Below are 26,033 nucleotides of genomic sequence, written 5' to 3'. Positions count from 1 at the left end.
ATATTTTTGATGACTAGGGCTAATTTTGGGGGGGGACTGATGATCTATGGAGGACTACACTGGGGACTTTTGACTATTTGGCTATCTGACTTCGTTAATTTAATGTGACCGTTTATAAAGTTCCACCACACTGCTCCGCTCCCAAATTGATAAGCAAAATATTAAGAAGGTTCTTATCTAAATAATCAAAGTAGAGTTTATTAATGAGATACTATTGAAAACTAAGAATGCAGGGAAATAAAATGTACAACCTGACTGCTTTCCTGCGGTCTCTTTCCACTGCATCTCTTTCCCACCTGCTGCACTTCGAACTTCTTGAATATAATAAGGGCCTTAGCCACCTCCTGCCTCAGGGCACTCAGGTTCTTTATTCTAACTCCAAGCCCCTTTCACTTTGTAACTTCTAACTTTCCTCTCCTCCTTACTGCCACGGCTGAACACCTGTGTTTCTCTCTCACCTTTTGTCTGTCTGCTCCGTCAGTCTGCCCTTCGGCCTCTCTTTTCCCTGCTCCTAGTCTTTCTCGTCTTCTCCTGTGTCCATGTAGCCCCTTCTCTAGTCTGCCGTGCTACAACCTTTCTAATCTCTCCAGCCGAGCTTGACCTTTTCTCCGCCTCGCCTCATCCGTCAGAACCTCTTCTCAGCCTCTCTTGTCCACCTCTGTCCAACTGAACTGCCTGTTGTCTAACTCCCAGGTCTATATATACACCTTTCTTATCTCCACTCAAATCTCGGGGCTTCCCACAGACCAAGCTAATCCACTAGCCAGGGCTGCGGCTGGTGTGGGGGGGAGTGAGCAGCTCGCGCCTCAGCACAGGCTATCTGTGATCTTTTGGATAGCTCCGCTCAGGTCGGAGGGGCTGGGGGCTTTTTTCCCCCCAGCTGTCTGACCTGGCGTCTTGTACAGCCCACGGGGCTTTTTGACTCAGCTGAAGCTGAGGGGGAGGGGAAGAGACCCTCAAGGCCTAACGCTTTCTAATCTCAGCCTAAAGGTAGGGTCCCCAAATGAAAATAAATTTCCACATAGTTCAAAGCCATCCATTCCTTGAAGAGCACTTTTATTTATACCTCTCTAATGTGCTTAAGGCAGATAGATGGCTCAGTGAATAAGGGTTGGAGTTAGGAAGACCTGAGTTTAAATTCAGCCTCAGACACTTACTTAGCCCAGACACTGAGCAAGTCACTTAACTTCTGTTTGTCTTAATCCCTTGGAGAAGGACATGGCAAACCACTCCAGTATTGTTGCCAAGAAAACCCCATAGACAGTATGGTCCATGGAATTATAAAGTGTAAGATATGACTAAACAATAACAAATGTACTTAAGAAAAATGAATTTTATATTATTTTTCAGATCTGCATTCTCTCTGGCCCACATTTCCCTCCTCTTCCACCCCTCACTAAGAAAGTAAAGAAACCCCAAACTATTACAAACATGTATATTCAAGCAAAACAAATTCCCACATAGGCCATATCCAAAATATGTGTGTATGTATATATGTATGATGTATGTTTATTTTGCTACCTGCACTGAGTCCATTAATGCTCTATTAGTGGGGGTGCTAGAATGCTTTGAGAGAAAAGACTATATTTGGACTCTTCTCAGAATCCTAAAAGCAGAGAATGAATCTGGTTTCAGACCCTACAGCTTTGTTGCCCAAACCTCCCAGTAGGGGGGCCACCTGGCACATGAGGCTCTGAAGAGCTGAGGCTCCTGGGCCATGGGCCAGAGCAGGGCCTGAATAGGGGCTTGGGTTTTATGTGAGTCAGGCTGGGCTGGGAGTTCACCTTGAAGTGCCCAAGATGATCCCCATGTGACTTGGAGTTCAAGCCCTGACTTGGGTTTTGTTTTGTTTTGTTTTTGACAGGTTATGTTTATATAAGCATCCTTCTAAGGAGTAAGGGACATTCTTGCCCAGAATAAGGTTAAGGCCTAGTACTACAATCTGATTGGTCAACTGGTATCACCTGATGGGTTCTTAGGCTGTTACTGTTATTCTGTATAAATAGCAACTGTAATAACTGAAATAACTGAAATGTAAATAGGGAGATAGTAAGATACTTTAATGTGATTGGTTGGGAGGGACCCCTTGAGGGTTATAAATAGAGATGAGGGACCTCACTTCAGTGCATTCTCTGGCACATTCAGAAGAGTGGCTGCAACCACACTCTGCTGCCTGCTTGGATTCTTTGAGCTGCATTTCTAAACAGCTTCATCAGGAGTCCCTTGGGATTTTGGTTGGTCATTATACTCATCAGAGGTCCTAAATCTTTGAAAGTTGTTTTGATTATATTGTTATTATATAAATTATTCTTTTGGTTCTTCTTATTTCACTCTGGGTAAGTTCATGTAAGTCTTCCCAAGCTTCTCTGAAACCTGCCCCTTTGTCCTTTCTTACAGCACAAATAGAGTTCCATCATGTTCATATATCACAGCTTCTTCAGCCATTTTCCAATTTCTAATGTATTTGCTACTTCCTATTTTGTATTACAGTTTTCTGAGTGCTCTTATTTCCCTATTTGATTATGAGTTGGCTGGAGAGGGGGTTCAGAACCCCAGAGTTGGAAGGGACCTTCAAAAGGCATCTAGTCCAACCAGTAAAACCACATGGGGCGGGGCTGAGGTGGATGACGTCACCCTTAATCCTTCAAGGTGACTCCACCCCCTCCCCGTGATACTAGCTCTCCCCCTCCGCCCACTCGGGGTAACTCCACCCCTTGGAAAGCCTGCCTTTAGGCTGGGGATGCGCGCGCACTCTGGACTCGTTGCCCGGAAGTGAGCGTTGGGATGTCTGTCGGCGTGTGAGGATCTTTGCTTTTGAGCTGGAACCGAGAATCTAGGTAGGAGCCCTGGGTCTCCTGTCTCCGATCGCTGGGGCCTTGACCTTTGGTGTCTTTTTATTTTATCCCGTTTTAGGAGCTCGCGGAGCCCAACTGAGTTATCCTCCCGTCCTCCTGCCCTCCCCCACAGCCCTCGCCGAGATTGTGTGGCGGGATGGGCAGGTGGGGTATTGGGGGTGAAGGTGAGGAAGGTGCCCCTCTCCAGCTCGGGGTGTGGGTCTCCAGGATTTATGCTTGGTGGAGGAGGGGATGACTTGGCGTCTGTGGTGATGGGAGTAAAGCCGCCAGGCTTAGCGCCGCTGATTTCACTCTTGTTCGCTGCTTTAATTCAGCGCCTCCTGGTAACCTCTTGGCCGTGTGAGCTAGAAACGAACCCCAGGAGAGTTTGGATGGTGTCGGGGAAAAGCCCTCAGCCTGAATTGTAGGCTCGGTTCTGCTGCTCGGACAGCAAGCCCTTATGCAACGTTTACTCTCTGCCCAGCACGGTGCGAAGCGCTGGGCATACAAAGAAGGGCAAGCCCACGAACTCTGCCACTGAGAAGCTCAGTTTTTTAGTGGGGGGCGGCGACATGTACATTATAGAATCGATGGCGGGTAACCGTAGATGGGAAGGTTGTCCTATAGATGGTCAGCCAGGGATTGGGGGAGTGAGGTTGGATGGTAGAGTGCATGAAGAGGAATGAAGTGTAAGAAAATTGGAAGCTAGTAAAGGGATAGGCAGTGAAATGTCAGAGGCAGTTATTCTGTGCCTCAAAAGTCTTAGTGCAATTTAAAGATTACTTGTATTTGATCCTGGAGGTAATAGGAAGCCACCTCAAGTTGAGGAAGGGCAGAAGGTCAGATGTCAGTTTTTGGAAAATCCCTTTGGCAGCTGTGTGGAGGATGTACATGAGGTAGGGAGTCCAATTAGAGAGATGATGAGGGCCTCAGTGATCATAGTGGCTGTGTTAGTAGAAAGAAGGGGACATAGTGGACTGAAATTATGGAGGTAGAAATGACAAGATCTGGGTTGGGTTCCATTACATTGTCTTGAATAGTGGAATGAATGAGATTAAGGAGTTGAGGAAAATACTGAGGTTGCAAACCTGGATGACTGGGAGGATTGCAGTGCTCTTGACAGTAATAGATGAGTAATAAATAGGCACATTCTCTGAGGGAGAATTTGAGGGAAAGATAGGGCTCTGTTTGGGGTATCTTGAGTTTGAAATGTCTACAAGTCACTTGGTGACTCTGGCCTCAGAAACTTTACAGATTCCAACTCAGAATTTTGGAATTTACATAATGTCAAGTTACATAATGTCTCCTTAGTTTACTTATCTGTAAAATGGGAATGGGAATAGATGGCCTCAAAGGTTCCTTCAAGCTCTAGATCTTCTAGTCAGTCAAGTATGCATTTATTCAGTGCCTTTTATATGCTAGTTAATGTGCTAGGTTCTGGGAAAAGAAAGACAAATGAAAAAAATCCCTACTCTCCTGAAGCTTAGAAAGACAACTAGTGCATAATTCAAGTACATAAGAAATACAGAGTATCTAGGGAGAGAGAGTACTAGCAATCACAAGGATCGGGGAAGGCTTCATTTAGAAGTTCCTACTTTTTCCTGAATCCTGAAGAAAGGAAGGATTCAATTAGATGGAGTTGAAGGCGAAGAGGGGAGTGTCATGTGTGAAGAACTGCAAAAGGTTAAGCTTGACTGTTCTGTAGTGTACAGAAAGTGAAATAACAGATGGAGATTCCAGAAAGGTAGGCAGGGCCCAGATATTAAGACCTTAAAAGGCAAGAAGAGTTGATCCTAGAAGCATAATTTCTGTTTTGGAGAGGTTTGAGAAGTCTTGAGGAATCAGAGAACATATCTAGTCCTCCTTCATGTTGGTCACATGGCTTGAATGTCAGAAAGGTTTATGATGAAAGCAGGTTAGCTATGAAGAAGGCATTCCAGAGTGCAGAGAGGAAGGGGCAAGCAGATTGGGAATAGGCCGTTTGGAGGATGTAGTTGAGGGATATGGGAGTAAGGGTACAGGCCTTGAGATTGGGGAATGGGATTTGTAGAGACACCTGAGGGTTCAGAATCAGTGAGGTGGGAAGAATATAAGAGGGTAAGAGTATGCTAACTACAGTATTGAGGAATAAGTGCAGGCAGTTTCAGTGGCTAGAGAGAGTTCCATTGAGGGAGGGAGGTGATTAATATGTTAAAATCCTTACCTCAAGATCTAGTATTAATGGTGGTTATGATTTTATTTTGCTTTGAAACAAATTGTTTTAGCCAGAGCATTTTGATGAATTGATTTAGAATGAAAAATATACCTAGGAATAGCATTAGCTTCTTAAGCCCCTTGAAGGCTGGAGAAACTTTTTTTCATCTTTGAATCTCTAGTAGCTACTTCAGTGCTGCTTTGTTCAAAATGGGCTTCTTTATTACCTGAAGAATTAAAATTGAAACTAGTGACAGTCATTTGTATGAGGTAGGTCCATATAATAGATTGATAGGCAAAATTAGTCAGCAGAATCCCTGTTAATTAAAGAAAAAGCATTGTGATATTTCATGGGAATATTTTCATTATTATATGATGCTTTTCATCACTCAAGGCATATTTAGAATCACAGCATATTCTCCTTTTGTACATTCTAGAGGTAGAGGTTGATACCTATATTAGGCTTTACATTTTATTAGACCTTACATAAACTGCCTTCTTTATGATAACAGTACTTGAGGCATGTTACTGTATAGTAGGAAGGGAATTAGCATTTATATAGCATCTCCTACATACCATTCACTGTGCTTAAGTACTTTACAAATATTTTATTCGAGCCTCACAACCCTGGGAGGTAGATGCTATTATTAACCCCATTTGAGGAAACTGAGACAAACAGAAGTTAAATTACACATTTAATAACTGTGTGAGACTGGATTTGAACTCAGGCCTATCCACTGTGTCAACTGGTTGCCTTTCCTATGGTTGAGTCGATTATGGCCTTCTTTAAATTAAAATTTCATATAAAGTTTAGAGTATTAAACCTAGAGCCTGGAACCCCAACTTAATACTAGCTTTTATCACCAAGAACAAATCACGTATGGTCTTGGAACCTAAGTTTCTTCATTTGTAAAATAAAAATAATAATACTTAAAAGTAACCTTATAGTTAGAAAAGAAATACTTTGTTCCAAATGTAATGAGCAAAACATTTTCTAGACCTTTAAAGTGCTATACAAATGTGAATGACTGAATTTTAAATTGATACCCTTCTTGAGCAGTTTTGATAGGTACCCTTAGTTAATTGATAAAATTTTAACAACAATCTCAGTCTCTTAATTGTATTTGAAACACATCCTAGGCTCATCAAGTACTCATTCATAAATCTGTTAGGGTGGATTACTTATATAATTTGCTAATCTCATCCACTTTATGTTCATTCTTCTCATTTTCCATTTTAAAATTTCAGACTTTTGCCTATGAAATCTGATGAAAATGAGAGCTTATAACCCCTTGCTAATGGCTTGTTTGAATTGTCCTCTCAAAAGTGAACCTGGGGGAGGGGGGGGGGGCGCAGCTAGATGGCGCAGTGGATAGAGCACTGGCCCTGAATTCAGGAGGACCTGAGTTCAAATGCGGCCTCAGACACTAGCTGTGTGACCCTAGGCAAGTCACTTAACCCCAATTGCCCCCCCCCCCCACACAAATGAACCTTGGAGCAGCTAGGTGGCACAGTGGATAAAGCGCCGGCCCTGGATTTAGGAGGACCCGAGTTCAAATCGGGCCTCAGACGCTAGCTGTGTGACCCTGGGCAAATCACTTAACCCTCATTGCCCCTTCAAAAAAAAAAAACAAAAACCTTGAATCCTCACAGAAATCTGTAGATTAATATATTCCATACAGAGGTCTTTTGGGTGGGGCAGAGGGGTTGTCTGTTCTATTTCTTATTTATCATTCTTCTTGACAGTTTTTTGGGTCTTTTTTCCTTCAGACTTCCTTTTGAGAAGCTCTAAAATTGTTCAGAGGGAGAAGAATTTGAGTTCAAAATCTCAGACCTCTTTTTCCAAGGGTGAAGTAGCTTTTTAAGCCATATGATGCCTACAGCCTTGGGGTCCCCGATTCTTACATCTCCATTGATGAAGCTAGAGGACGATTCTCTATCTGGACGTGATTTTGCCCTGAGAGGGGACAACCCTGAGACAGCTCGACAACACTTCAGGCAATTTCACTACCAGTTGATGTCTGGGCCCCATGAAACTATGAGACAACTCAGGAAGCTCTGCTTTGGGTGGCTTAGGCCAGAGATTCACTCAAAGGAGGAGATCTTGGAAATGCTGATGCTGGAACAGTTCCTAACCATCTTACCTGGGGAGATACAAACCTGGGTGCGGAAGCAGTGTCCAGAGAGTGGAGAAGAAGCAGTGACACTGGTAGAAGGCTTACAGAAAGACCCTGGGAGATTGTGGCATTGGGTAAGTAGAGGAAATTCTAATCTCTTTGGTAAGTGAGAGTGCTTAATGAAGGATTGTGGTAGGGCAGGGCATCAAGAGAGAACTCTTCTTTTTAAAATTAGCTTTTAAATAAACTAAATGAAAAGAGGCCTTGAGAGAAAGACTAGGGTTGGATTCTTATGGTCATCCTATAAATTCTTTTAAGTCCTTTAAATCCTTCTAAGTTCTTTTTCCATTAGTTCCTACAATTTCTCCCATGTTTCTTTTAGTTCTTCATATTCATTGTTGTGATACAACAATATTCCATTTTAGTATATTAAATAAATTTTCCTTGGACCTAACAGTGGAGACCAATAACTGACTTTTGATGAATTAATGTCCATGGTGTTGTTCTAAAGCACTCTTGGGGATGTCTATAAAACCTATTATCTGTCTTGGGAAAATAAAGGAAACAATTCTTTTCCTTGTGATGACCTTTCTGAAGGGAGTGGGAAGGAAGGATCTTAGTACACTTGGGATATATGGTATCTTTTTTTGGCTTACAAGTATATTTACTAAACATTTAAAGTTTAAAAAAATTAGGGTTTTGGTTCTACCATTTAGAACTGAGAAAATATCACAGTTCACATTTCCATTTTACCAAAACTCCAGAATGGCCAAGGGAAAAGTTACATAACTTACATTGCTTCTTTTTGGACAACTGTTGGGGTAGCGTTCAACTACCCTGATTTTTCTTTAGATTCAGAATCTAGAAACAATTACATTATAATGTTATTTATGTTTAAAAGTATTACAATTGGGGGGCAGCTAGGTGGCACAGTGGATAAAGCACTGGCCCTGGATTCAGGAGAATCTGAGTTCAAATCTGGCCTCAGACACTTGACACTAGCTGTGTGACCTTAGGCAAGTCATTTAACCCTCATTGCCCCGCGTGCCCCCCCCCCCAAAAAAAAAAGTATTACAATAGTTTGACTGCTGCCAAGGATCTTTATTAGAAAAAACTAAGTTTCCTTTTTGAAGTGGATACATTTGTGAAAATAATGCTATTTCTAAAGTTGAGCAAATTTTATAATAATTTAAGCCAAATGCATTCTAATGCTAGGTAAAGAATTCTTTTTACTTAGGTTTATTACACATGAAATTATATACTTCATTTTCTTCCTTTCATTTTAATGTTAGGACCAATCAACAAACAAGCATTTATTAAGCTTTTATTGGGCTGAGTCTTGAAGTAAGCCAAGGATTCTAAGATGTGGAAAGTAAGCAGGGAGAGCATTTCAGGCCCTTCAAACACATGGAGATGGGAGTTAGAGTGTTATATTCAAGGGACAAGTAGGAGAACATGTGGAGGGATGTAGACTATAGGAAGGAGCCAGGTATTGACGAGTTTTATTTTATTTCATTTCATTTCATTTATTTATTTTTTTTTTGGTGGGGCAATGAGGGTTAAGTGACTTGCCCAGGGTCACACAGCTAGTAAGTGTCAAGTGTCTGAGGCTGGATTTGAAGTCAAGTCCTCCTGAATCCAGGGCCAGTGCTTTATCTACTGCACCACCTACCTGCCCTTAAGGAGTTTTAAATATTTGATCCTAAAGGTAATAAAAGATATTTGGCATTTGTTGTTGTTTGTCCTTCGTTCTCAAAGAGGACCATGCCATCCAATGATGTGCTAAATTGGATTTAAATGAAGGAGGGCTGTGCAAGGTCACCAACTTAACTCTTTCCTTCAGAGTCTTCTGGGTCCAGTGGCAAGATATATATCATGACTACTGGAGATGACCCTGGATATTTAAGGCAGTTGGGTTAAGTGACTTGTCCAGGGTCACACAGTGCCTGAGGTGAAATTTGAACTCAGATCCTCTTGACTCTATGGTACCACATATCTGTCCCATTTGGCATTTTTACTAAGTAGAGAATGACACAATCAGACTAACTTAGGAAAAATCCTTTGGTAGGTATGTAGAGAATGATTTAGAGTTGGGACAGTCTTGAGTCAAGGATAACTAAGGGGGCTAAATGGGCTGTATAGGACAGAAGTTTTGGAGGTAAAAATGGGAATGTTTGACGATTGGATATATAAGATTAATGAGTAGTCAAGGATGACATTGAAGTTGTGGAGTTAGGTGAGGTTAGGTGGGAAGGGTGGTGGTACCTTTCAGGGTATTAGGGAAGTTCAGAATTTATAGGGCGGGGGGCTAGGAGAATGGGTTCTGTTTGAACCCATATTGAGTTTGAGATACGTATAGAATATTCAGGTTGAAATGTCCAATAGAAAATTGGAGATGTGTTACTAGGGCTTGAGAGAGACAAGGGTTGGAGTCTTGTAGTCATGCTGTAAATTGTTTTGCTGGTTATGTTTATTCTTTCTCCATTTTGTTTTTGTTCAGCCATTTTTTAGTTGTGTCCAACTCTTCTGTGACCCCATTTGGGGTTTTCTTGGTAGAGATACTGGAGTGGTTTACCATTTCCTTCTCCAGCTCATTTTACAGATGAGAAAACTGAGGCAAACAAGGTTAAATGACTTGCACATAGTTAATTTTTTTAATCATAAAAGCATTTTATCATTTTCCAGTTACATGTAAAAATAGTTTTCAACATTTGTTTTCCTAAGATTTTTAGTTCCAAATTTTTCTCTCACCTTCCCTTCCCTTCCCCCTCCCCAAGACAGAAAGCAATCTGATGTAGGTTATATATGTACAATCACATGAAACACATTTCTGCATTAGTCATGTTGTGGAAGAAGAATCAGAACACAAGGGAAAAACCTCAAAAAAGAGGGGAAAAAAACCAACAAAAAAGTATAAACAGTATGGTTCAATCTGCATTCAGAATCCACAGTTCTTTTTTCTGGATGTGGAGAGAATATTTTTCATTGTGTGTTCTTTGGAATTGTCTTGGGTCATTGTATTGCTGAGAGGTGCCAAGTCTATCACAGTTGAGCATCACACACTGTTGCTGTTACTGTGTACAATGTTCTCCTGGTTCTGCTCACTACACTCAGCATCAGTCCACTTAAGTCTCTTTCCAGGTTTTTCTGAAATCTGCCTGTTCATCATTTCTTACAGCCCAATAGTATTCCATTCCATTCATATACCACAACTTATTCAGCCATTCCCCAATTTCTTTGCCACCAAAAAGAGAGCTGTTATAAATATTTTTGTACATGTGGGTCCTTTTCCCTTTTCTGTGATCTCCTTGGGATACAGACCTAGTAGTGGTATTACTGGGTCAAAGGGTATGCACAGTTCCATAGCACTTTGGGCATTATCCAAATTGTTCTCCAGAATGGTTCACAACTCCACCAATAATGCATTGGCTAATAAGTTTCTGAGGCTAGATTTGAATTCTTGCAGACTCCAGGTCCAGTGTTCTATGCACTGCAGCATATAGCTGTCCCCTTTCTCCATTAGATCCTGCAAATCTTCTCATGTTTCTTTGAGTTCTTCATATTCATTGTGATGGTACAATAGTATTCCATTATAGTTATATACCAGTTTGTTCAGCCATCCCCTACTTGTTAGACACAAAGTTTGTTTTTTACTTTTTGCTATTACAAATAGTGATTCTATAAATATTTTTTATAAATAAGGCTCTTATGGAGTAAACTGAGTTATGCCATTGAATGAAAGGGGTCGAACAACTCAGAATTTTTCTTGCTTAATTCCAGATTATTTTCCAAAACAGTTGGACTGATTCATGGTTCTATCAGCAGTTAATTAGGTATTCCCTTCTATGGCAAAATAATGAACACGTTTCCATGGTGACTTGATTTTTAAAAATATTCTTTGCTGAGGAACCTTGGTAAAAGTTTTTTTTTTTTTAAGAAATTAAAAAAAAATTTTTTTTTTTAGTGAGGCAATTGGGGTTAAGTGACTTGCCCAGGGTCACACAGCTAGTAAGTGTTAAGTGTCTGAGGCCGGATTTGAACTCGGGTACTCCTGACTCCACGGCCGGTGCTCTATCCACTGCGCCACCTAGCTGCCCCGGTAGAAGTTTTTTGAAAGTCTAAATATTATGCATTAGTTTCCCACCTATCTATATGATTATTTATCACTCCTTTAGTATGTTTAATTTGATTCCTTTGTTTTCCCAGAACCCTACTAAAATTCCATTTTATCATCTTACTGTCTTTGCCAATTTTGTAAGATGACACCATGAAATTTTAATTTTAATTGTTACTTTTCTAATAGTAATTTTGAGCACATTTTCAGATAATCTAAGGTTCTTTGAGAAGAGACTCTGGTTGTTATATGATTTCAAATGTCTCTAACCACCCCCACCCCCTTTAACCCTAGTGTCACTTCGTCTCACCTAATCATGGGGATTGTACTTGGGTGATTCATAGATCAAAGTCCAAGTGCTTGGACAGGAAGCTCTTTCAGAGGAAATGGAATCACCAGGTATTCCAGTGGAACCTCATGCTAAAGTAATACTTCAGGAAGAAGGCACACAGAATTCACACTCATCACAGGAGGAGCAGTTGAACCACAGCATCAAAGAGGAGTCTGAAAACTCACTGGAGTTTGGTGAGGAGCAATTGTTTCATCATGAGAGAGTTTTCCTACTGGGGGAGTCTGGGGAGGTTTGGACAGTGGATCCATGACAGTTAGCCTATGGATAATAAGTTGAAAGTGAACTTAAATTATTTCAGTAGTTGACTAGGAAGTGATCAGGAAAGGAGTTGTTCTCAGTGTCTTTCAGGGGTTATGGAACAGTATTGTAACAAGGCCTCTATCACTTTAAAGTTTGGGAATTCTCATAATGTTTTGTCAGTGGAGTGGTTTGGCTTCAGTTTGACAAATTCATTTTGCTTCGGTTGTACCAACAAGGCCAGGGAAAAGGTATAGTGGGAAAGTCACTATTTAATGTACTTAAGAGGGAATTTTTTTTAGGGGAGAGGTAAGAACCAAGTCTTTGGGGTTGTAGATGGAGGAACAGTCATCAGTTCTATTTTCCCAATTTTGTGTTTGTCAGAATGTCCTACTACAGGGTGCTATAGTTTTGTGTGATTGAGAGTAGCTGTAATAAGGGGATAGCATGGAAGAAATCAAGTGTTTTAACAGCTCCTATCGCCTGTCCTAGGCTTGCCAATTTCCCAGCTTCCTACTCTTCCTGAAGGAAGGCATACCAGAGACAAAGATGAGGCAGCCTCACTTTATGTGTCTGGATCTCAGGTGAGTGCTGGTTTGCCTCTCATTGAACCAGGCTTTTAGGATTCTAATTTGACTCATAATTTAATCATTTTATTCCAGGAACTGGAAATATTCCAAATAAGTATTTGAAATATGAAGATTTTTTAAAAAAGTTAGTCAACAAGCATTTATTAAGCACTTATTACGTACCAGGATCTGTGCTAAGCTCAGTGGGATTACAAATAGAAGCAGAAAAATAGTCCCTCCCTCAAGGAGCTTACATTCTTTTTATTTCCTCAATCTGAATAGTATTTTATTTTTTTCCAGTTACATGTAAAGATAGTTTTCAACATTTGTTTTATAAGATTTTGAGTTCCAAATTTTTCCTCCCTCCCCACTCCCCAAGATATAAAGTAATCTGATATAGGTTAAATATAGGTACAATCGCATTAAACATATTTCTGCATTAGTCATGTTGTGAAAGAAGAATCACAACAAAAGGGAAAAACCTCAAACAAAAACAGAAAAAAGGTAGAAACAGTATAGTTCAATCTGCATTCAGATTTCACAGTTCTTTTTTCTGGAGGTGGAGAGCAATTTCCATCATAAGTCCTTTGGAATTGTCTTGGATCATTGTATTGCTGAGAAGAGCTAAGTTTATCACATATCACAATTGATCATCACACAATGTTGCTGTTACTGTGTACAGTATTCTCCTGGTTCTACAAAGAGCTTGTGTTGTAATGAGGGAATACAGCACATAAAAGACAGCTGACAGTGGGGGCACATTGGAGAAAGTGGGGAGAGGCATGGTAGAGAAAGACCTGTGGAGATGAGTCAACTATAAGCCTAGAGAGGTGGTCTAAGCCTCCTCTTTAAATTGTTCTCATGGAAATAACTTTCTGATACAAATGAATATGATATTAGGTAGGATGTTACAGGGGCAAAGGAGCTATGCAGACATCATTGTAGAAGAAAGTTTTAAGTATTAAAAGATCTTAAGAGTGGCTTCTAATATGGCACTTGTGTATATTGTTGACATCATAATGTACTCCTAAAAAGTCATGTTTAATGTAAATTGAATAATATAATTCATGATAATTTTTTCCCCTGAACCAAATATATCACAACTTATATGTCCAATTAATTATTGTTCCCTTTAGAGGAATCACCTTTGGTGGTGGTGGTGATGATGGTGGTAGCGATGGATTGCAAATTGGGGGTGGAAAACATACCCTTTTTATGAAGATGCTGTTAAAAGTATTCTCTGAAATTCTGCTTTAAGAACTGCCTGGTGCCCTTGTGACACTAATGGTGGCAAATCTTTGAGAGCAGACAAATAAGTATGATACATGAGTGTGTTAGAGAGGTGCAAACTCGTGTTACCTGAAGTTTGAGGAAAAAACGGTCAATAATTCCTGCCTTGATATCTCCTTCAAAGCTTAGCATAATTCTTTGCACTCTACGAACACTAATTAATTGAACTGAATTATTAGTCCACCTCATTTTTCCTCTGGCTTATAGTTTTAATGATGCTTTATGTTAATTGGTAGGTGGTGCAGTGGATAGAGCATTGGGCCTAGAGTTAGGAAAGCCTGAGTTCAAATCTAGCCTTTAGATACTTACTAAATATGTGACCCTAGGCAAGTCATTTAACCTTGTTTGCCTCAGTTTTCTCATCTGTAAAATGAGCTAAAGAAGGAAATGGCAAACTACTCTAGTATTTTTGCCAAGAAAACGCCAAATGGGGTTATGAAGAATTGGACATGACTGAAAAACAACTGAATAAGAAATGGTGTCAATTTCAGTTTGATCTCTCTGATCTCCATTCCTGTTTCTCTGTTCTTATTCTCCCCTCCTCTCCCAATACTGTCAGGTAGGTCACAATCTATAAATGGTGATGTCTTCTTTTATTCTCCTTTGCTTTAAGTGTCCTTTCTTGTCAAGACTTTCTACTTGTTTGATTCTGTTCTGAAAACTTGTCCTTTTGATCTTTCTCTCATACTTAGTCACTCCTTATCTGCTGGCTATTTCCCTTGCTGCCTACAAAAAATTGCACACAGGTCACCCCCATCCTTAAAAAAAGAAATCTTCACTTGATTCTGCTATATAAGTTTTTAGCTTTTCTCTATTTTACTCAAAGTTGGTGTTCACATAGTGAAATTATATACCCCCAAAATGAACTTCGTTGGGAACAGATAATCACTGCTAGATAATGGAGGGGTGATGACCCAGATGGGGAGAAATTCTTGGGGTCACTTTATCTATACCAGTCTTGGTTGGTTCTGGTATGGGGAGCTTCTTTATTGGGAACAGCAACTTGGGAGAGGGTCTAAGATAACTAAGGCAGTACATGAATGACTCAGAGATCATTGCAACAAGTAAAGAGTTTTATCTAGTCAGAAGCTGCCTGATATAGGGTTAACATAAGTCAGAAGATTGGAAAAATACAGCCTTGCTTGTATTTGCTTATGTTTTATGGTCTACTTAGCCTTAGTGATTATTGGAATCCTATCATTTTAACTAACATCAAACAATATAAAATTTACATTCATCACAGAACCATGCCAAACTCTTGTGTTTTTAACTCTGTCCATTTCAGATTAGAGTGAGGTCCATCTGATACCTGTTCCTCTGTTCTTCCATATTTGTATTTTCTTCTCAGTACACCAAGCTATTGTGTATGTGTATTTTGCCCATCTTTGTCCATTTCAGATAAGAGTAAGGTTTATCTGATACCTCCATTTCTTCCTCTATATATCTTCTCACACACCCCAACTATGATGGGAAAATAAAAAACACTCCAATGAATTCTACCCCTTTCTTCCCTTACTACTCCTGTATATTCTTTTATCCTTTCTTTCAATCCCTTAGAACTGAACCAATCTATCCTCATGTCCTCTCTTTTCTTTCTTTCTTTTTTTTTTTTTTTTGAGGGGCAATTGGGGTTAAGTAACTTGCCCAGGGTCACACAAGCTAGTAAGTGTTAAGTGTCTGAGGCTGGATTTGAACTCAGGTCCTCCTGAATCCAGGGCTGGTGCTCTATCCACTGCGCCACCTAGCTGCCCCGCTCTATTTTCTTATTTAACTTCCTCAATAACTTTTGAATACTGTTCTGAAAGGATGTATGTAAAAATATTTTCTCCACCTAATAGAATATTAACAAATTATCATCCTGTAGTCCCATCCAAATGCTTTCTAGAATTCTCTTGACTCTAGTGTTTTACTTACTCAGCTCTGTTATTTTTGAGAAATACTCAAAAGTATTAAAGATCCATTTTTTCTCCTGTAGCATTGTATTGAGTTTATCCTGGTAGGTTTATTCTTAGTTATAAATCTATTTTGCTTTTTGTAATATCGTATTTTAAGATTTTTGGTTTTTAGTAGAAGCTATCAGGTCTTATGTGAATTCTTTAAAAAATTTTTTATGTGAATTCTTAATACTTGAACTGCTTCTTTTGGGATACTTATGGTATTTTTCATTGATGTAGGAATTCTGAATCTTGGTTATAACATGCCTGAGCTTTTTACTTTCTTTGAGGCAATAATTTGTAGGGTTTTTCTATCTTAATTTTGCTGTCTGGTGCTAATAGATCTGGGTAATTTTTATTTATGATTTCTCAAAATATAATTGCCAGGCTTATTTTGATGATGATTTTAGGGAGTCTGATGATTTTCTCCCTCTGTTCCTTATTCTTTCTTTCTCTTTGTCCCTCTTCCCTTCTTTCTCCCTTTCTCTCTTCTTCTTTTTTCCCTCTTTCCATCCAAAAAAAGAAAAAACCCTCAAGTAAAACAATTAATTCCATTAGCCATGTCCAAAACAATCTTGGACAGGCTTTGGGAGACAGTGGAAGATAGAGGGGCTTGGTATGCTATGGCCCATGGATTCACTAAGAGTAGGATATGACAAAGAATGAAAAACAACAAATGTGGGGATGAATTGTTTGTTAATGGGAGATAAGAAACAGATATTTTCTTAGAAGCTTAGTCTTTTAGAAAAAAGTTAAAAGGACAGAGGGAATGGGGGTGGTTTTGTTTTAAAGGGCTTTGGAGGGGGGTAGCTAGGTGGCGCAGTGGATAAAGCACTGGCCCTGGATTCAGGAGGACCTGAGTTCAAATGTGGCCTCAGACACTTGACACTTACTAGCTATGTGACCCTGGGCAAGTCACTTAATCCTCATTGCCCCACAAAAAAAAGGGGGGGCTTTGGAGAAGACATAGGAGGGCTGGTACTACAATGAGGAGGAAAGGAGGAAGAAGGGAAGGGAATCAGTTTTGTATATTGGAACTACATAAGATGAAGATAAAGCTTTGGAGAAATGGATAAGGGAACAGGAGTTTATCATGGCATGTAGTATTCAATATTCTTCTGTGACTTGTTTCTGTCAGACTACTTTACAGACTAGTGATTCTTAAATAATTTTTTCTAGCTCTATGAAACATAGTTTGGGGAATTTGATTTCTCTGGCTGTCCCTTATGCCTGGAGTGCTCTTCCTCTTCCCTTCTAAACTACTAACCTCTTTCGCTTCCTTTAAATCTCAACTGAAATCCCTCTTAACTGTATAGTGCCTCCTCTCTGTTAATTTTTTCCTATTTATCTGTATATAATTTGCTTTGTGTGCATATCGTTTCCCTCATTACGTAGTAAGGTCTTTGAGTGCCCCAACCATGTATTGTCTCTTTTTGTATCCCCAGTGCTTAGCACGGTTGCTTAATAAATGCTTATTGATTGGTTGATTGGTATAGTACTGAATAAGTAAATTAATTTAGGTAACATCATTTTTATTATATTGCCATGACTTATTCAAAAGTATTGAATTTTCCTCCAATTATTTAGACCTCTTTTTTATCATAGAAGTATTTTATTATTTTTGAGTTACATGTAAAAATAGTTTTCAACATTTGTTTTCTTTTTTTCCTTTCTTTTTCTTTATTTTCTTTTATTTTTTTTGCGGGGCATTGAGGGTTAATTGACTTACCCCCAGGGTCACACAGTAAGTGTCAAGTGTCTGAGGCCAGATTTGAACTCAGGTCCTTCTGAATCCAGAGCTGGTACTTTATTCACTGCGTCACCTAGCTGCATATTTTTTTTATTCAACATTTGTTTTCATAATATTTTTAGTTCATCTGTCTTATAACTTTTGCTGTAGTTATTTATTTTGAATAATTAAAAAAATAAATGAAAGTATTTTATTATTTTCCAGTTACATATAAAGATAGTTTTCAACATTTGTTTTCATAGGATTTTTAGTTCCAAATTTTTTCCCCACCTTCCCTTCCCTCCCTCCTCCCCAACACTTTTGTACATGTAGATCTTTTTCCTTTTTTCTTTTTTTTAAATCTCTTTCGTATATAGACCTAGTAGTGGTATTGCTGAGATAAAAGGGTATATGCCTTTTGGACATAGTTCCAACTTGTTCTCCAGAATGGTTGAATCAGTTCACAATTTCACCAACAGTACATTACACATCCCCTCCAACATTTGTCATTTTCTTTTTCTGTCACATAAGCCAACCTGATAGGTATGAGGCTGTTTTAATTTGCATTTCTATAATCAGTAGTGATTTAGAACATTTTTTCATATGACCTAGGTATCTTTGATTTCTTCTTCTGAAAACTACCTTTGACCAGTTATCAATTGGGGTATGACTTATTTTCTCAATAGATTTGACTCAGTTCTCTATATATTTGAGAAATGAGGCCTTTATTAGAGAAACTTGCTATAAATTCCCCCACCCCCACCCTGTTTTCTGCTTTCCTTGTAATATTGGCTGCATTTGATTTGTTTTGGCAAAACAATTTAACATAATATAATCAAAACTTTCCATTTTGCTTCTGGTAATGCTCTATCTCTTGTTTTGTCATAAATTCTTTATCCATAGATCTAACAGGTAAAATATTTCATGGTCTCCCTATTTATTTATGATATCACTCTGTCTAAATCATGTACCCATTCTGACCTTATCTTGGTATATACATTGTGCGATGTTGGTCTGTACCTAGTTTCTGCTGAAATGCTTTCCCATTTTCCCAGCAATTTTTGTCAAAAAGCCAGTTCTTATCCTAAAAGCTTAGATCTTTGCGTTTATCAAATGCTGGATTATTATAGTCATTTACTACTGGGTATCATGTTCCTGATCTATTCCACTGGTTTACCACTGTATTTCTTTGCCAGTACCGGTTTCAGTGCTGCTGTTTTCAAGCTAGTTCTGGGGACTGCAAGTTTTTGGTGATTTCAGGATGTTTCCCTGGAAGAGGTATGGTTACTGCTCTCCTGGTCTACGCTGTGGTCTTGATCCTGGACAGGCCCCTGCTCCTTTGAAGCTTTGAGCTCTAGTGCTTCTCTCTCCCCTGTAAGTGCAACAAAGGCCTTTACTTCACTCCAGATGCAACTACTTTTGGGTGGGGCTCTTTCCTCTTGCTTGGTGTCTACACTGAGCTGTTTCTCTCAGATTTAAAATGCCTCTCTCCCTTCCCTCATGTCCCCCATGCCTTTTCCCCCCAAGAACGTTGAGGATCTTCAGGGCCCTCTGTGGCAGCTCGGGACAAGAGTGTTTTAGATTTTAGAGCCCTTAGGCCTGGGGTGGCTTGGTCTGAGTTCTGCTGCATTCTTTTGGTCAATGATATTTTTTGCAGCTTCCAAGGTCCCCACCCTGGGATTTTCTTACTTCTGTGGGTCTTTCAGGAAGACCCTCTGTTCTTGATGTTTCTGGATGCAAATCATGCCCATATCTATATATTCACCATTCTTCTGTGAGATTAGTCACATCATCAGCTGCCTTTTGAACATATATACCAGGTTGTTCCATAGGCAATGCAAACTAATGTCATAAATGGTGCTTATTTTATTTCTCTCAAAACCTATGATTTCTTTAAACCTTTTTTACGTTTAAGTCACCACCATTCTTCCAAATTAATTAAGTTCACAACTTTGGAGTCATTCTTAAATTTACCATTTCTCATTTCCTCCCTTGCATTTTGATTCGGGTGCTAGATTTTGGTAGTACTGCTACATAAAAATATCTTGAATTCATCTTTACTCTATTCACATGTCCAACACCCTTATTACCTCTTGCATAGAGTATTGCATCAGAATCCCAATTGGATTCTTTCCTTTTACTCTCTGCCCTCTCCAATCTCTTTTTTACAGTTACCAAATTGATTTCTAAAACATAAATCTGATCACATCACATGCCTGCTCAGGAATCTTTTGTAGTTTCCTTTTGCTTGTAGAATAAATTTTTAATTCATCACAACTTGGCCTTTCAAAAGTCATCCACAGGCTTCTACCTATGTGTCTGATCTTTTTTTAAAACATAACTCTCTTTCATATATTATCCATTCAAATTGGTCTGCTACTTATTTCCTATATACAATATTCCATCTCTCATTTTATTACTTTTGTAAAGGTTGTTCCTCATGTTGGAGTGCACATTTTCCTTAGTTTTGCTTTTTATAATTTCTAACTTCCTTCAAGACTCAGCTGAAGTATGCAGCTCTTGGTGTCTTTCCTGATCACTCCAATTGTTATTGCTTTTTATTACTTTTCATTTACTTATGTCTATATATAAAGATATATCCATTCTTATCCCGCTCTATCCCCTCCACCCCCCAATAGGATGTAAACTCTTTGAGGGCAAAGGCTATTTTGTTATAGTGTTTGTATCCCTAGCTAGGTGATGCAGTAAATAGAGTGCTAGGCCTGGAATCAGGAAGACCTGAGATCAAATCTGGTTTCAGATAATTACTAGATGTGTGACCCTGGGCAAGGCACTTAACCTCTGTTTGTCTCAGTTTCTTCGTTTGTAAACCAGGATGATGATAGCACCTACCCCCCAGGGTTGTTGTGAGGATAATTTTAGAGTGCTTAGCACAGTGTCTGGCACATAGTAATTTTATTATTATAACAGTACTATTGGAATTATAAATTAATTGACTAAATTCAATTTAAAAATTTTAAATGAAAGTTTCTAAGAGGCAAAAGTGCAAAGGAATTTCACTTATAGAACACAATGTAGTATTGTTGCTTTTATTATTAATATTATGTAATATTTGTTGATTTGATTACATTGGTAAAAAACACTTCAGCTAAAACATTTACTAAGCTCTGGGTGGCAGTGTAGCATAATAAAAATCACTTGGATTGTTTTTCAAGTGTCTAAAAGGTAAGATTCTGCCTCCCTCAATGGGAAAGGCCATGGATAGTTTACCTTCCCAAAAGGTGATCAAGAAAACACCAACTGCTGTTTTATTATCCTTATAAAATCTTTAAGAATGGTCTAGGGTAGGGAGCAGCTAGGTAGTGCAGGTGATAAAGCACTGGCCCTGGATTTAGGAGGACCTGAGTTCAAATCCGGCTCAGATACTTGACAATTACTAGCTGGTGTGACCCTGGGCAAGTCACTTAACCCTCATTGTCCTGCAAAGAAAAAAAAAAAGAAAAATTAACTTATAGGGAAGTATTCCAGCAATTTATAGAAGAATCCATTAAAGACTCCGTTTATACTTCAGTACTTATATAATGTGATTTCCTTCATATGGATCTTCATTCCACACATGCAGGTTGCAACTCTTCTATGCTTTTGCCAAAAACTTCCTAACCAGGTAACTCATTTGAAAGAATTTTCAAATTTAGTCCTGAGATAAAGCATATACAGTATATAACCAACCCATATTTGAAACTTTTCCAGGAATCAACCCAGGTTGATCAGACCTGCAAAGAGGTTCCACGGGTTTAGCCTTCAAGACCTTTAGGATCAACAGAAGGCATACAAGTGTGCCTATGTTGAAAATGACTTTCAGTCATAATATCCTAAAAAGCCCACAAGATGGAGCTACTTCCACATTTGTCTTTAAAACCAGACTCCTCTAGAACAAGATATTATATATTTCCTGAGTTGAAGGTGAAGAAGAGATAATCTTGTCCCAGTTTAGTTTCTAATTTTCTTTAAAAGATTAGATCAAAACATACTCTGTTATTTTCCACTTCTTTTGGAGTTTGGCATCACAGTTTTATGTGCTTTCTTATTTTCTTTTCCCAGTGCGTTCCAACCTCCTAGTATTCTGTGTTTCCTGAATTTCCCTGCAATCAATAGGTGGGATGCTATATGAAACTTGAATAGTATACTCTTTTCATTTTTTTCTTCTTTCTCTTTCTTTCTTCCCTCTTCCCTTCTTCCTTCCTTCCTTCCTTTACTCTCTCTCTCTCTCTCTCTCTCTCTCTTTCTCTCTTTCTTTCTTTCTTTCTTTCTTCTTGGGCAGGGCAATGAATGAAGATTCTTTCAAATGAGCTACCTGGTTAGGAAGTTTTTGGCCAAAGCATAGACGAGTTGCAACCTGCGTGGTGTGAATGAAGATCCACATGAAGGAAATCACGTTATATAAGTACTGAAGTATAAATGGAATCTTTAATGGATTCTTCTATAAATTGCTGGAATACTTCCCTATAAGTTAATTTTTCTTTTTTTTTTTTCTTTGCAGGGCAATGAGGGTTAAGTTAAGCCCAGGGTCACACAGCTAGTAAGTGTCGAGTGTCTGAGACCGGATTTAAACTCGGGTCCTCCTGAATCCAGGGCTGGTGCTATATCCACTGTGCCACCTAGCTGCCCCAGTATACTCTTTCAATAGAGTGGAAGAGAGGGGACCAAGTGATAAAGTCTGTTTTTTTTGAAGTGAAAAGTAATGCGACCTTCTGTCACTTTCCATTCTCAGCCTTGTGAGTGGGAAGCTGGTGGTATGAAATATTAAAGGGGAAAGGAAGAAGTACTCCTTTTCATTTGTGCCACTGACATATTTACAGAATCTTGGAGTTGCCATTCACTCTCTTGTTATGCCCAGGTGACATGTTCAATTACAGATAGTTCTCACTTAATGTAAGGGACTTCTGCAGACTTCAAAATGATTTTTATACAACGCACATTTCCTCATAGACATGGGGAAGCAAGGGAGGAAGGGAAGCAGGAAGGTGGTTGTGCCCTGGTGGAGGGAGGGAGCTGGCACATCAAGGACAAGTGGGGTTTTGGGACAGAGAAACAGAGCAGGATGAGGAACATGTAGGGACTGGGCCAGCCACATATGGGCCTGTTCAGAACTGAGAGGAAGAACAATGGGGGGCCAGATGTGGACACAGGTAGGAGAGGATGGGTGACATACAGGTGCCAGGATAGACAGGCAGTACCTAAGCAGGAAGACAGATGTGTGATGGCCAAACAAACATGTGGGGGTAGATAGGCCGAATGGGGTAGATGTCTTCCCCTCTGCACAGGAAGTCTCAAGCCAAGTCCCTGATCTGGCAGTGGTGGCTGTTTCTTTGCATGTAGGTTCTTCTGCTTTCACTTGTTTTGTTTTGTTTTTTTCTTTTTAGGTTTTTTTCTTTTGGCGAGCATGTGGGAGGCTGCGGAGAAGAAATAGTACTGTACAGTAAAGTTAATGGGTTTTTTTTGGGATGTGGATTTCTTAAGGATTTTTTTAATGTAAAGTCCAATTTGCATAATGTAAATTTATGTAAAGTTAGAATATGAGGCACAGTTCTTAGCTCTAGAAAGTGGGGAATGGGATGAAACTATGGGAGATTTGAGAATGGATAAAAAAGATTTAGAGAAGGAGCTCTGGTGAATGAGATAGTGAATTGATCACGAGGATAAAAGGATTGCCTTGCTGTAGTCAGAGCCCAGATGAGATTATGTAACAAATTTCTAATGAACCCAGTCAACATAATTTTGTGCTCTTGCCCCAGCTTCATTCAACTCTTTAGTAGGAGCCAAGGCAGCAAATGGTGGGAGTAAATTTAAGGCTGCATTTTGGCAGAGCAGGATCTTCAAAATGATGAAAAGGCAAGGAGAAAAGGACTGTACAGTTGAACTGCTTCACCAAGGGGTAAAAATGGAGAAAAAATGGAGAGTGAGGCTGGTGTAGGGGGTGATGGCCTAGGAAAGAACTGAGGAATAGAGGGATTAAAGGTCATAGTGAAAGTGAAGAACAGTTTGGAGTGGCAAGGCAGAAGGCAAGGTCAAATGACAACAGATTATGACAAAGTAAAGGAATTTCAGAGTTCATGCCATGGATATAGAAAATTTGTGGGTGACTGCAAGATCACTATATGTATAATGGTAGTGGGATGGATAGAAGTAGTCATCACAGGAAATGAGTAATTTGAAGAACTGAAAGGTTAGTGTGTTGGCAGAAGTATCAATATATATGTTGAAATCTTCTAATATGAGGGCAGGAGTTGGGGAGAAGAGAGAGGCTTTGAGCCAGGCTCTGAGTTCATTGAGGAATCCTGGTTCTCGATAGATGACAGCCACCAAAATCTAGATTGGTTGATTAATATGGATTAAGGGAATTTCAAAGGAGAAGAGGTTACTCAGTAATGATGGTAGAGGGAGAAGCTAGACGTGGTGATAGAAAATGAGGAGTATTCTAAATTTTTTTTGCGGGGCAATGAGGGTTAAGTGACTTGCCCAGGGTCACACAGCTAGTAAGTGTCAAGTGTCTGAGGCTAGATTTCAACTCAGGTCCTCCTGAATCCAGGGCTGGTGCTTTATCCACTGTGCCACCTAGCTGCCCCCTAAAAATGAGGAGTATTCCAACTCCCCAACTTTGACCAGTGCATGGGGGATGCAAAGGGGAGAGGGAGTAAAAATGAAAGTGCAACCAATCCTCAAAAAGATACCTAAGGAACCTCTGTCTTCAGCAGAGAGCCAGGTTTCAAAAAAAGAAGGTAGAGTTAGAAACGCAAAGGTTTAAGATGAAATGTAATTTATTACTTAGGAGCAGGCATTTGAGAGATCACAATGGAAGGGTTGGGTAGCTTTAGAGTGGGAGGCTGCGGGCAGAGTTTTAAAAGGGTTGAAGAACATGGGAATAAAGGAATGGTAGTGGCCAGTGGGAGAACTGGGAATTTCAGAATCATTGAGTTGGGGTGAGTATGATTGGATATAAATAAGTTAATTGTTGTAGAATGAGTTCAAGTAAGTTATCTTGTCCATAGGGATACAGCCTTGGGTGGAGTTGTTCCAGAGCATCAGGCTTCTGTTTGGGGGCAGGGAGGTAGTATGGAGGGTGCCACGGCTGGGGCAAGGCAACCTTTGTGGAGCTCTAGGTGGCTTGAGAGGGTGGCAGGACTACCATGTGAGGAGGCCAGATGACTGAGTTGCTTATGTTCCCTCTCATGTAGTTTCTGGGAGGTTGCCTCCTTGTTGAGCAGTTTTCAGCCTGAGGATGAGCCCTAGCTGGGTAAAAACAAGTCATATTTCTATAATGCTAACATATAATTTCTTCCAGAACAACTGTTTGAGCTAGTTAATACAAGGAACCAAACCTATTTAGAGATTCTCAGAGTGGTTAGTCTTGGATAAGGAAGGTCAAGCAGCTGGTAAGCTTTGGAGTTGAGACTTGGATTTAGTCCAGTGCACTTTGCAGTATGCCACATTGCCTTCAGTCAGATTTACATTGTCTTTGAGTTAGACAGTGGCTGTTGTCTGGAATCTGCAGATCTATATTGCTAGGAAGAATTCTTCTGGCAAGCCCACAAACTTACCACCATCTGGGAGCAGACATAATTTGAACATGGACCTTGAAGTAGGAGTAGGAGAAAGGGAGGGGGAAAAATAAACTCAGAAACATTTAGTATGGAGTATGTGGCTTCCATGGCCCCCTGGAGAAGTTTGTCCTTATGTTAAAGTTCCTGCTCTTCAAAAGCCAGGAATAGTGGAGGTATCATGTACTCTTTTGGAGTGTAGTAGCAGCCTAGTAGGCCTGGGCCCAGTTAGGGATACCCTGACCTTGAGGGGAGACACTCTGACTGTGGAGAAATATGGTTGATCAACTTTCTGGGGTTAGTTAGAGATTACCCTTTCTTTGAAAAAGCAAAGTAGTTAATTAGCCAGTCATTAATCAAACAGATAATGCAGACATGCCATGGACACCCAGAAAGCTGGGCACCTTGACATTTATAACATGAGCCAGTCGTGTTTACTCTATGTGATTAGGACCAGGCAGTGACAATAATCTCAAGTTAGAAATGTGGAATTTTTATTATTCATGTATCCCACTCCCCAATAATTTTATAAACTGCTGTAAGTTTTCAGTCCTAAGTCTCTTTCCTCCCACCCCCTTCTCTATTTTTTTTTCTATTTAAAGATTTTTTTTAATGATATAGACCATAAATGCTGGTTATCCGAGTGTGTATGTATATACATATATGTAAGTATGTATATGTAGATATATATATATGTGTGTGTATATATATATATTGGGTATATACACATACACACTCAGATAACAACTAACATTTATGGTATCTATCAAATACTTTTTTTTTTCTTTTTTCGGGGCAATGAGAGTTAAGTGACTTGCCCAGGGTCATACAGCTAGTAAGTGTCAAGTGTCTGAGGCCAAATTTGAACTCAGGTCCTCCTGAATGCAGGGCTGGTGCTTTATCCACTGTACCACCTAGCTGCCCCTCCCCTTCTCTCCTCTATAAAACTATCACCTCCTTTGTTTCAGGGAGTTGAAGTTTAGACTTCTTCCAGCTTCTTCTCCTCCATCTGCCGACTGATTGAGGAACATGCCATAAATCTGTTCCTCCCCGTGAGTTGAAGTTTAGACTTCTCCTGGCCATACCTCTGTGTGCCAAATAATAA

The 26,033-nt window shown here is 39.6% G+C and overlaps 1 protein-coding gene across 2 annotated transcripts in view; it reads left to right on the top strand.

Annotated features, from left to right (window-relative positions):
• The first annotated feature begins 2,697 nt into the window (after positions 1 to 2,697).
• The window catches only part of ZNF18 (zinc finger protein 18), a 29,512-nt gene continuing 6,176 nt past the window's right edge, over positions 2,698 to 26,033 (top strand). For both annotated transcript variants that reach the window (XM_044002522.1, XM_044002520.1), the window contains exons 1-4: positions 2,698 to 2,837; positions 6,798 to 7,278; positions 11,603 to 11,783; positions 12,340 to 12,431. In XM_044002522.1, coding sequence (XP_043858457.1) covers positions 6,898 to 7,278; positions 11,603 to 11,783; positions 12,340 to 12,431 — 654 coding nt within the window. In that variant the 5' untranslated portion in view covers positions 2,698 to 2,837; positions 6,798 to 6,897. The remainder of the gene's footprint in view (positions 2,838 to 6,797; positions 7,279 to 11,602; positions 11,784 to 12,339; positions 12,432 to 26,033) is intronic.

The sequence above is a fragment of the Dromiciops gliroides genome, chromosome 4, assembly GCF_019393635.1.
Source record: "Dromiciops gliroides isolate mDroGli1 chromosome 4, mDroGli1.pri, whole genome shotgun sequence".
Taxonomy (NCBI): domain Eukaryota; kingdom Metazoa; phylum Chordata; class Mammalia; order Microbiotheria; family Microbiotheriidae; genus Dromiciops; species Dromiciops gliroides.
Note: the sequence above shows the minus strand (reverse complement) of the source record. Positions and strands in the feature narration are given on the sequence as shown.